Source organism: Bufo bufo (genome assembly GCF_905171765.1).
Source record: "Bufo bufo chromosome 4 unlocalized genomic scaffold, aBufBuf1.1 SUPER_4_unloc_8, whole genome shotgun sequence".
NCBI lineage: Eukaryota > Metazoa > Chordata > Amphibia > Anura > Bufonidae > Bufo > Bufo bufo.
In genome coordinates this window covers 2,996-14,947 of record NW_024399998.1, presented here as the reverse complement: position 1 = coordinate 14,947, position 11,952 = coordinate 2,996, and the positions used below count along the sequence as shown (strand labels likewise).

At 47.9% G+C, this 11,952-nt stretch overlaps 1 protein-coding gene across 1 annotated transcript; it reads left to right on the top strand.

The window, feature by feature from the left end:
* The first annotated feature begins 2,609 nt into the window (after nucleotides 1–2,609).
* On the top strand, nucleotides 2,610–11,623 carry LOC120982875 (gastrula zinc finger protein XlCGF26.1-like). Its single transcript, XM_040413048.1, has 3 exons — nucleotides 2,610–2,645; nucleotides 9,526–10,350; nucleotides 10,775–11,623. The coding sequence occupies exons 2-3, from the start codon at nucleotides 9,537–9,539 to the stop codon at nucleotides 11,611–11,613; spliced, it is 1,653 nt and encodes a 550-aa protein (XP_040268982.1). The 5' UTR covers nucleotides 2,610–2,645; nucleotides 9,526–9,536; the 3' UTR covers nucleotides 11,614–11,623.
* Nucleotides 11,624–11,952: the final 329 nt, after the last annotated feature.

The window sequence follows — 11,952 nt, the reverse complement described above, 5'->3', positions numbered from 1 at the left end:
TGACCGCCACTGAGGAGACGTCTCCGTGTACTGCATGTGACCGCCACTGAGGAGACATGTCCGTGTACTGCATGTGACCGCCACTGAGGAGACATGTCCGTGTACTGCATGTGACCGCCACTGAGGAGACATGTCCGTGTACTGCATGTGACCGCCACTGAGGAGACGTGTCCGTGTACTGCATGTGACCGCCACTGAGGAGACGTGTCCGTGTACTGCATGTGACCGCCACTGAGAAGACGTGTCCGTGTACTGCATGTGACCGCCACTGAGGAGACGTGTCCTTGTACTGCATGTGACCGCCACTGAGAAGACGTGTCCGTGTACTGCATGTGACCGCCACTGAGGAGACGTGTCCTTGTACTGCATGTGACCGCCACTGAGGAGACGTGTCCATGTACTGCATGTGACCGCCACTGAGGAGACGTGTCCGTGTACTGCATGTGACCGCCACTGAGGAGACGTGTCCGTGTACTGCATGTGACCGCCACTGAGGAGACGTGTCCGTGTACTGCATGTGACCGCCACTGAGGAGACGTGTCCGTGTACTGCATGTGACCGCCACTGAGGAGACGTGTCCTTGTACTGCATGTGACCGCCACTGAGGAGACGTGTCCGTGTACTGCATGTGACCGCCACTGAGGAGACGTGTCCGTGTACTGCATGTGACCGCCACTGAGGAGACGTCTCCGTGTACTGCATGTGACCGCCACTGAGGAGACGTGTCCGTGTACTGCATGTGACCGCCACTGAGGAGACGTGTCCGTGTACTGCATGTGACCGCCACTGAGAAGACGTGTCCGTGTACTGCATGTGACCACCACTGAGGAGACGTGTCCGTGTACTGCATGTGACCGCCACTGAGGAGACGTGTCCTTGTACTGCATGTGACCGCCACTGAGGAGACGTGTCCATGTACTGCATGTGACCGCCACTGAGGAGACGTGTCCGTGTACTGCATGTGACCGCCACTGAGGAGACGTCTCCGTGTACTGCATGTGACCGCCACTGAGGAGACGTGTCCGTGTACTGCATGTGACCGCCACTGAGGAGACGTGTCCGTGTACTGCATGTGACCGCCACTGAGGAGACGTGTCCTTGTACTGCATGTGACCGCCACTGAGGAGACGTGTCCGTGTACTGCATGTGACCGCCACTGAGGAGACGTGTCCGTGTACTGCATGTGACCGCCACTGAGGAGACGTGTCCGTGTACTGCATGTGACCGCCACTGAGGAGACGTGTCCGTGTACTGCATGTGACCGCCACTGAGGAGACGTGTCCGTGTACTGCATGTGACCGCCACAGAGGAGACGTGTCCGTGTACTGCATGTGACCGCCACCGAGGAGACGTGTCCGTGTACTGCATGTGACCGCCACCGAGGAGACGTGTCCGTGTACTGCATGTGACCGCCACCGAGGAGACGTGTCCGTGTACTGCATGTGACCGCCACCGAGGAGACGTGTCCGTGTACTGCATGTGACCGCCACCGAGGAGACGTGTCCGTGTACTGCATGTGACCACCACCGAGGAGACGTGTCCGTGTACTGCATGTGACCACCACCGAGGAGACGTGTCCGTGTACTGCATGTGACCACCACCGAGGAGACGTGTCCGTGTACTGCATGTGACCACCACTGAGGAGACGTGTCCGTGTACTGCATGTGACCACCACCGAGGAGACGTGTCCGCGTACTGCATGTGACCACCACCGAGGAGACGTGTCCGTGTACTGCATGTGACCACCACCGAGGAGACGTGTCCGTGTACTGCATGTGACCGCTCAGAGGGCAGCGGGGGTGAACTCCACCCTAATCCACCCGCAGGTTCCTCTGATGTAGTTCAGGATCCACAAGAAGATTTACAAAGATGGCGCTGACAGCAGAGTTCCTCCTCCTGTTTGTGGCGCTCAGTATTGTATTCAGTCTGTGTGTTATCTTCTATAGGTTCTGACTCCGGGAGGAGAAGTCCCCCCGAGAGATGTCCCCGTCCTCTGTATTCCCAGGACTGTCCAGAGGAGAAGCTCCCAGAGAACCATCAGGTAGATGGAGCTGAAGTCTCCCCAGAATCTGACCAGAAAGGGACTGAACCAAAGATCATTTTATATTTCTCTTCTTTAGGATGAAAATCTGATGGATATTAAGGCTGAGGTTAAAGATGAAGCAGAAGAGGAGACGGATTTATGGGGCGATCAGCAGGGTAAGGAGGGGGGGGCTGTCATGGGTCAACTGGATACTACTCCCATCATCTCATCATCACATGTAATAATCTCTCCTGTCCCTGTGTGTTTCCTACAGATGGACTCATAGAAGGAAATCCCCCCGAGAGATGTCCCCGTCCTCTGTATTCCCAGGACTGTCCAGAGGAGAAGCTCCCAGAGAACCATCAGGTAGATGGAGCTGAGCCCTATACACATCTATATAGGGGGTCCTGCAGTCATAGAGGGGTCATAGATGGTGGGGGTCTCTTATGTGGATCTGTTAGATTTCCCACCTGTCTGCTGTATTGTCCTGAATTGTTACAGATGACAAATCAGGGGGAAGATGTGACTGATATTAAAGTGGAGGATGAAGAAGAGCGGATGATGGGCGATCCCCCGTCTAAGAGTGAGGTGGAGGAGGACATTCCAGTCCATGTGACCACAGGTATGGAATCATGAATGGAGGAAGGGAATTGGGAGGTTTCTTCAGGTGAGGCTCCACCTTAGAGCTGCAGTAAAGGAGCACTCCGGGCAGTGACCCCTGTGTTATGTGCAGGAAATGCAAAGATATCTGTAGAAATATATCATTGATGCTGTAGAATATAAAATGCAGATCCCTGTGAATGAGATGAATGGGGATTTCTTATGTTACATTACAGGAATAATTCTGTAGTGCACTTATGATGGAGCGCGTCTGTATGTTATAAGGAGGAGGAGCGCGTCTGTGTGTTATAAGGAGGAGGAGCGCGTCTGTGGGTTATTAGGAGGAGGAGCGCGTCTGTATGTTATAAGGAGGAGGAGGACCGCGTCTGTGGGTTATAAGGAGGAGGAGCGCGTCTGTGGGTTATAAGGAGGAGGAGCGCGTCTGTGTGTTATAAGGAGGAGGAGCGCGTCTGTGTGTTATAAGGAGTAGGAGCGCGTCTGTGTGTTATAAGGAGGAGGAGCGCGTCTGTGTGTTATAAGGAAGAGGAGGAGGAGCGCATCTGTGTGTTATAAGGAGGAGGAGGAGCGCGTCTGTATGTTATATGGAGGAGGAGGAGCGCGTCTGTATGTTATAAGGAGGACGAGCGCGTCTGTGTGTTATAAGGAGGAGGAGGAGCGCGTCTGTGTGTTATAAGGAGGAGGAGGAGCGCGTCTGTGTGTTATAAGGAGGAGGAGCGCGTCTGTATGTTATAAGGAGGAGGAGGAGCGCGTCTGTGTGTTATAAGGAGGAGGAGAGCGTCTGTGTGTTATAAGGAGGAGGAGCGCGTCTGTGTGTTATAAGGAGGAGGAGCGCGTCTGTGTGTTATAAGGAGGAGGAGCGCGTCTGTGTGTTATAAGAGAGGAGCGCGTCTGTGTGTTATAAGGAGAGGAGCGCGTCTGTGTGTATAAGGAGGAGGAGCGCGTCTGTGTGTTATAAGGAGGAGGAGCCGCGTCTGTTTTAGCCCTGTTTATAAGGAGGAGGAGCGCGTCTGTGTGTTATAAGGAGGAGAGCGCGTCTGTGTGTTATAAGGAGGAGGAGCGCGTCTGTGTGTTATAAGGAGGAGGAGCGCGTCTGTGTGTTATATGGAGGAGGAGCGCGTCTGTGTGTTATAAGAGGAGGAGCGCGTCTGTGTTATAGGAGAGGAGAGCGGTCTCGTGTGTTTTAAGGAGGAGGAGGAGGCGCGTCTGTGTGTTATAAGGAGGAGCGCGTCTGTGTGTTATAAGGAGGAGGAGAGAGCGCGTCTGTGTGTTATAGGAGGAGGAGCGCGTCTGGTGGTTATAAGGAGGAGGAGAGCGCGTCTGTGGGTTATAGGAGGAGGAGCGCGTCTGTGTGTTATAGAAGGAGGAGCGCGTCTGTGTGTTATAAGGAGGAGGAGCGCGTCTGTATGTTATAAGGAGGAGGAGGAGTGCGTCTGTGTGTTATAAGGAGGAGGAGCGTCTGTATGTTATAAGGAGGAGGAGGAGCGCGTCTGTGTGTTATATATGGAGGAGGAGCGCGTCTGTATGTTATAAGGAGGAGGAGCGCGTCTTTGTTACATAGAAACATAGAATGTGTCGGCAGCAAGAACCATTTGGCCCATCTAGTCTGCCCAATATACTAAATACTATGGATAGCCCTGGCCCTATCTTATTATGAGGATAGCCTTATGCCTATCCCATGCATGCTTAAACTCCTCCACTGTATTTGCAGCTACACTTCTGCAGGAAGGCTATTCCATGCATCACCACTCTCTCAGTAAAGTAATACTTCTGATATTACTTTTAAACCTTTGTTATATAAGGAGGAGGAGCGCGTCTGTATGTTATGGAGGAGGTGGAGCGCGTCTGTGTGTTTATAAGGAGGAGGAGGCGTCTGTGTTCTATACGGAGGAGGAGCGTCTGTATGTTATAAGGAGGAGGAGCGCGTCTTTGTGTTTATAAGGAGGAGGAGCGCGTCTGTGTTATAAGGAGGAGGAGCGCGTCTGTATGTTATAAGGAGGAGGAGCGCGTTTGTGTTTATAGGAGGAGGAGCGGTCTGTGTGTTATAAGGAGGAGGAGCGCGTCTGTGTTATAAGGAGGAGGAGCGTCTGTGTGTTATATATGGAGGAGGAGCGCGTCTGTGTGTTATAAGGAGGAGGAGCGCGTCTGTGTGTTATATATGGAGGAGGAGCGCGTCTGTGTGTTATAAGGAGGAGGAGCGCGTCTGTGTTATAAGGAGGAGGAGCGCGTCTGTGTGTTATAAGGAGGAGCGCGTCTGTGTGTTATAAGGAGGAGGAGCGCGTCTGTGTGTTATGGAGGAGGAGCGCGTCTGTGTGTTATAAGGAGGGGAGCGCGTCTGTGTGTTATAAGGAGGAGGAGGAGCGCGTCTGTGTGTTATAAGGAGGAGGAGCGCGTCTGTGTGTTATAAGGAGGAGGAGGAGCGTCTGTGTGTTATAGGAGGAGGAGCGCGTCTGTGTGTTATAAGGAGGAGGAGCGCGTCTGTGTGAAGGAGGAGGGAGGTGTGTGTTATAAGGAGGAGGAGGTGTGTGTATAAGGAGGAGGAGCGCGTCTGTGTGTTATATATGGAGTAGGAGCGCGTCTGTGTGTTATAAGGAGGGGGTGGGGCGTCTTCAGTGTATATATTTGCCATGTTGATTTTTGGAGAGTTTGCAGAAGGGGGCACTTTAATTGATTTTCAATATTTTGTTCAAGAACATGGTGAACCCCGATATTAGTTTTTATAGATCTCTTTAATTAAAGCACACGATGTGAGATCTACAGCAGGACCATTCCAGGTCCCCACCATCATCAGTGGTTTCTGAATTTCACTGTTAGCATGAAGTCTCCTTTGTTTCTGCTCTTCCTCTTTTTGGAGAAAATAGAGGTCACATAACCCAGATGTGTGCAGGTGTACGTGTGAGAGGTATCCGTATGTGGATCCGCTGGGCCGCTTGAACTAGGCTTAGGGCTACTCCTAAGGTAGTAAGTGACTTCCCTGGTATTATTGACCCTTTATCCCCTGTACAGGCCACTACTACTGCGGTTAACCCACGGGCATCAAGAGACACTGGTGTGGTGTACAATGTGAGCAGGCGCAGTTCAGGGTAGGCTGAGGTCAGGGCAGGCAGCTCAGATCTAGAATGAAGATCAGGCAGAGGTCAGATCAGGCAGTAAAGGGTCAAATCCAGGAAAAAGGCAGAAGTTGGTACACAGTAGGGATCGACCGATATTGATTTTTTAGGGCCGATACCGATAATTTGTGAACTTTCAGGCCGATAGCCGATAATTTATACCGATATTCTGGGAATTTTCATTTTTGAGAAAAAAATAAAATTCCTACACAAATCTGCTGAAAATTTATATGTTTATTGTTAATGTGTATTTTTTTGTTTATTGTTAATGTGTATTTTTTTTATAAATCTTTTTCATTTATACTTAATATTTTTGTGTTTTTTTTTTTACTAACTTCTAGCCCCCTTAGGGACTAGAACCCTTGTCCAATTCACCCTGATAGATCTCTATCAGGGTGAATAGGAGCTCACACTGTCCCTGCTGCTCTGTGCTTTGTGCACACAGCAGCATGGAGCTTACCATGGCAGCCAGGGCTTCAATAGCGTCCTGGCTGCCATGGTAACCGATCGGAGCCCCAGGCTTACACTGCTGGTGCTTCGATCGGAGGAGGAGGGGAGAGGGGATCCTGTGGCCACTGCCACCAATGAGTAATACTGGGTGGGGGGGCGCACTGCGCCACCAATGTTTTTACTATTGGCCGGGATTGGTGTGGGGGGCGCACTGCGCCACCAATGATTAATACTGGGGGGCTTGGGTCGGGCGCACTGCGCCACCAATGAAGATAAGCCTTTCATTCATTCATATATAGGAGGCGGGAGCTGGCTGCAGAATCACATAGCCGGCTCCCGACCTCTATGAGCGGTAGCTGCGATCCGCGGCACCTGAGGAGTTAACTACCGCGGATTCCAGCTACCGCTCATAGAGGTCGGGAGCCGGCTATGTGATTCTGCAGCCAGCTCCCGCCTCCTGTATATGAATGAATGAAAGGCTTATCTTCATTGGTGGCGCAGCGGCCACAGCCCCTCCCCTCCTCTTGTCTTCTCTTCTGTCATTGGCGGCAGCAGCAGCACAGGGGGAGGAGACACTGCTTCCTTCTCCCCTGTGCTGCGGAGGGAACACAGAGAGCGCTGAGAGCAGCGCGTTCTGTGTTCCCAATACGTTATCGGTATATCTGCAAAATAGATGCCGATACCGATAACGTTCAAAATCCTCAATATCGGCCGATAATATCGGCCAAACCGATAATCGGTCGATCCCTAGTACACAGATAGACAAATGTATAATAGCACACCTTTGCAGGACACAAGCAGACTAGAATCTATTGCTTAGGCAGCCTAAGTACCCCGGGGTAGCCAGCCATTGGCAGGGGAGGAATAGGGGGGGGGCATGCTCTGGAAATTTGAGAGGTGGAGGGAGTGCACATGGCCTACATGTAGAGAGAGAGAGGCCTAGCTGGAAAGAAGGGGCCTGCATGGAAAGATAGAGCTGCTGTGCCGGCCAGCCTCCAGAAAGAAGGAGAGAGGGGCCAGCGGGTCATCATCTGGTCAACAGAGCCGGTGAAGCAAGCTGCTGTAGCAGTACCTTCCAGCCCTCTCGTCTTCGATGATTGAAAACATTTCTTCGAAAGCACCGGTGCCGATAGATTCAGAAAGAATATAGAATCGGATCTTCTCAGAGTGAAGAAATCCCACCTGAAGGGTCATGGGCCTTGTATACTATATGCTGTCCAATAGAGGAACTTCGTTGACAGACACTAAAGAGTTCTGTGACTATGCGCGGTACATATATACTATATTGGGTAACCAAGGCCTGATGTAGGAAGTGACCTGCCGAAACTGAAATCCTTCAAGGTCTGGTCAGTAAACCAGACATTATGATATGACAAAGTCACAGGAACAGATAACTTTGTAGAGACGGTTATCTTGCCCAGGATAATCTCTCCAACCGGCCCTGGGCACTGAAGTCCTTCACATAGTGGCCTCTGCCCCTGCAGTACATGTACAAATTGTTATTGTGCCTGTGCTGGGGCTATTCCTCTGACAGCCTGGTTCTGTCAAACTGCATGGACTCCTGGGAAGGAGTCGAAGGAAGCAGGGGCTTCTGGAATGTGGGTGCCAGTTTGGAAGTTCTCCTCTCTGCTGTCTTCCTGAGGTGCTTCCTAAACATAAGATTACCATAACTGGGATATCAGATCATCCAGGGTTGCAGGTACATTCCAACCTGCCAATTGGACTTTATTACGCCCTGAGACACCCTCCCTAAAGGCAGCCACCTGGGTCTTATAGTTCCAGAACATCTCCGAGGTGGGGGTACAGAACTGTATTGCTTATTGTCCTACAGTAAGTGTGCCCCAGCATAGTCACAGTAAAGTAGAAGTCAGCAGAAGCTGTCCAACCAGGTTTTTCAAAGACCTTACAGAAAGTAAAAAGAAAGTCTCAAGGATTATAAGTCAGTGGGTCATCCTGTTCCCAAAGAAGAGTGGCCCAGGCTACTGCCTCTCCAGATAGAAGGAACAACAGGAAGGCAATATTGGAATGGTCAATAGAAAACTGGACATGTCACCTTGTTACATTCATTGGGCGTGGAACCACTGTTTCAACCAATTGTTTTGCCTTTGGTCTAAACTTAAGGGTGTTTTCCTGGCAGTCCCCTGGGATTCACGCTTTATTCCCTGTACAGGGATCTGGAATTCGCTGCAGGGGAGCCACCAGGCTGCCACCTCCTGGAGTAGTCCCAGTGTGGTTGATATTTGACCCACAGAGATCAGAGACACTAATGCAGGGCACCGAGGGATCAGGCAAAACTCATAGTCAGTAACAGGCTGAGGTCAGGGCAGGCATAGTTTGTGTGAATACATGAAACAGGTCTGAGGGCAGGCAGCAGGGGGTCACTATGGTGATTAGGCACAGGTCAGGCAGTGGAGAAATTGGAAGTGAGGCAGGAATTGGGAAGAGGTCAGTACACGGACAGACAAATGGAACAGCGCACCTAGCAATGAACTTAGCAAGCTACAGAAACGTATTGACCATGCACCCTCCCATATGGGAAGGTGCCTAAAGTACTCCAGCTACACCAGCCATTGTGAAGATTAGGATGCACACTGTGGCCCTCTAAGAGCCGGGAAGTGCACGCATGCACCTTATGGCAGAGCAAGGTGGCTGGGCTGGCAGGAGCAGGCCACGGCCTGTAACTGAAGATGGAAGACACGGACTCCACCGGCCAGGTCCACTGCGGGAGGACACAGGGGGAGCAGTGTGTCTGGACTGCAGAACAAGCAGCAGGGTGAGTGAGGTAGTGAGTGACGAAACCTCGGAAATGCGGGATCTACAAAGCACAATCTACTGGAACGGTTGCCAACTCCTTTTTTTTTTTAACAAATCTCTTTTTATTGAGTTGTTTGTGACAATAATAAAGAGCAGTCTGTCCAAAATAAATCAAGAAATACATGACAGTGTTTTATCACATACAGCAAAACTGAGTCCATGCAAGAAGTAGATGAAAACACAGGAAACATGGAATACACGCCTTCTTGACAAGACACAAATCGAATATGTTGGACAACTGAATAATCAGTTCTTTTAAATAATAAGAAACGGTAACAAAACCACAAAGAAGAAAGGGGGGGGGGGGGGGGTTCGACCAGTAGCTAACTCTGACTTGAGGCAACGGAATCTGTAGTAAGATTGATGGTATGTTGAATCGTAATATACAGTCGTGGCCAAAAGTTTTGAGAATTACATAAATATTGGAAATTGGAAAAGTTGCTGCTTAAGTTTTTATAATAGCAATTTGTTTGAAGATCAAATCACAACATCCTTTTTTAATCTTAACAGAAAATCCTGGTATGAAGACTGAAGGAAACATCATATTATCTCTAGATTATAAAGTAGAAGATCAGGATATCATGCAACGCTCTTCAGGAGAAAACCACGTTACCTGTAATGTACATCCAGGACCTCACAGTGCAGATCCATCATATAATCCTCATAATCATGGGAAACCTTCTCCTGACCAATCACAGCTTGTTACCACAAGTCCAGATCCATCACATAATTCCCCTAATCATGAGGAACCTTATCCTGACCAATCACAGATTCTTAACACAAGTCCAGATCTATCATATAATCCTCCTAATCGTGGGAAACCTTCTCCTGATAAGTCACAGATTGTTACCGCAAGTATCGGGTGGAAAAGGAGTAAAAGATTTAAATGTATAGAATGTGGGAAACGGTTCACATATTGGTCAGAGCTTTCTGTACACAGAAGAAGTCACACAGGAGAGAAGCCAAATTCGAGTTCACAATGTGTGAAATCATTTATTAGTAATAAAGTTCTTTTAAATCTTGCAAGAATTCACAAAGGAAAGAAGTCATATTCATGTTCAGAATGTGGGAAATTCTTTGTGAATAAATCATCTCTTATAAACCATGAGAAAAGTCACAGAAGAGAGAAGCCATATTCATGTTCAGAATGTAGGAAGTGTTTTATAAGTAAATCAAGTCTAGTTATACATGAGAGAAGTCACACAGGAGAGAAGCCATATTTATGTTCTGAATGTGGGAAATGTTTTACCCAGAAAGCAACTCTTGTTAAACATATAAGAATTCACACAGGAGAGAAGCCATTTTCATGTTCATATTGTGGGAAGTGCTTTACAAATCAATCACATCTTGCTAGACATGAGAGAATCCACACAGGAGGGAGGCCGTATTCATGTTCAGAATGTGGGAAATGTTTTGCAGATAAAACATTGCTTTTCAAACATGAAAGAAGTCACAGAGGAGAGATATTTAAGCCATATTCATGTTCAGAATGTGAGAAATGTTTTACCAGGAAATCAAGCCTTGATCAACATATAAGAATTCACACAGGAGAGAAGCCATATTCGTGTTCAGTATGTGGGAAATTTTTTTCTCAGGTTGGAACTCTTGTTAAACATAAAAGAATTCACACAGGAGAAAGCCATTTTCCTGTTCAGTATGTGGTAATGTTTTTCTCAGGTTGGAACTCTTGTTAAACATAAAAGAATTCACACAGGAGAGAAGCCATTTTCATGTTCAGATTGTGGGAAACGCTTTGCAAATCAGTCACATCTTGCTAGACATGAGGGAATTCACACAGGAGGAAAGCTGTATTCATGTTCAGAATGTGTGAAATGTTTTACCAGGAAATCAAGCCTTGATCAACATATAAGAATTCACACAGGAGAGAAGGCATATTTGTGTTCAGTATGTGGGAAATGTTTTACCCAGAAATCATCCCTTGTTAAACATAACATAGTTCACAAAGGAGAAAAGCCATTTTCATGTTTACATTGTGGGAAACGCTTTACATATCAGTCAACGCTTACTAGACACGAGACAATCCACACAGGAGAAAAGCCACATTCATGTTCAGAATGTGGGAAATGCTTTACACAGAAATCAGATCATCTAAAACATGAGAGAATTCATGCAGGAGAGAAGCCGTATTCATGTTCAGAATGTAGGAAGTGTTTTATAAGTAAATCAAGTCTAGTTATACATGAGAGAAGTCACACAGGAGAGAAGCCATATTTATGTTCTGAATGTGGGAAATGTTTTACCCAGAAAGCAACTCTTGTTAAACATAAAAGAATTCACACAGGAGAAAAGCCATTTTCATGTTCAGATTGTGGGAAGTGCTTTACAAATCAGTCACATCTTGCTAGACATGAGAGAATCCACACAGGAGGGAGGCCATATTCATGTTCAAAATGTGGGAAATGTTTTACCCAGAAATCATCTTTTGTTAAACATAACATAGTTCACAAAGGAGAGAAGCCATTTTCATGTTTAGATATCAGTCAGAGCTTACTAGACACAAGAGAAATCACACAGGAGAAAAGCCACATTCATGTTCAGAATGTGGGAAATGCTTTACACAGAAATCGGATCTTCTAAAACATGAGAGAATTCATGCAGGAGAGATGCTGTATTCCTGTTTAAAACAGAGCTTTTAAAACATGAGGGAAATCACATAGGATGGAAGCCATATTCATGTTCAGAATGTGGGACATGTTTTACCAAGAAATCAAGCCTTGATCAACATAAGAGAATTCACACAGGAGAGAAACCATATTCATGTTCAGAATGTGGGAAACACTTTATACGTAAGTCACATCTTGCTAGACATGAAAGAATTCACACAGGAGGGAGACCATATTCATGTTCAGAATGTGGAACGTGTTTTACAAGTAAATCAGATCTTCTAAAACATGAGAGAATTCACACAGGAAAGAA

Bases quoted from the DNA above. Each gene is read 5' to 3' on its own strand.
- LOC120982875 (XM_040413048.1), top strand. From the start codon at position 9,537: ATGAAGACTGAAGGAAACATCATATTATCTCTAGATTATAAAGTAGAA. The intron at 10,351-10,774 runs ATCAATCACATC...AACGCTTTGCAA, and splicing joins TTGTGGGAAGTGCTTTACAA to ATCAGTCACATCTTGCTAGA.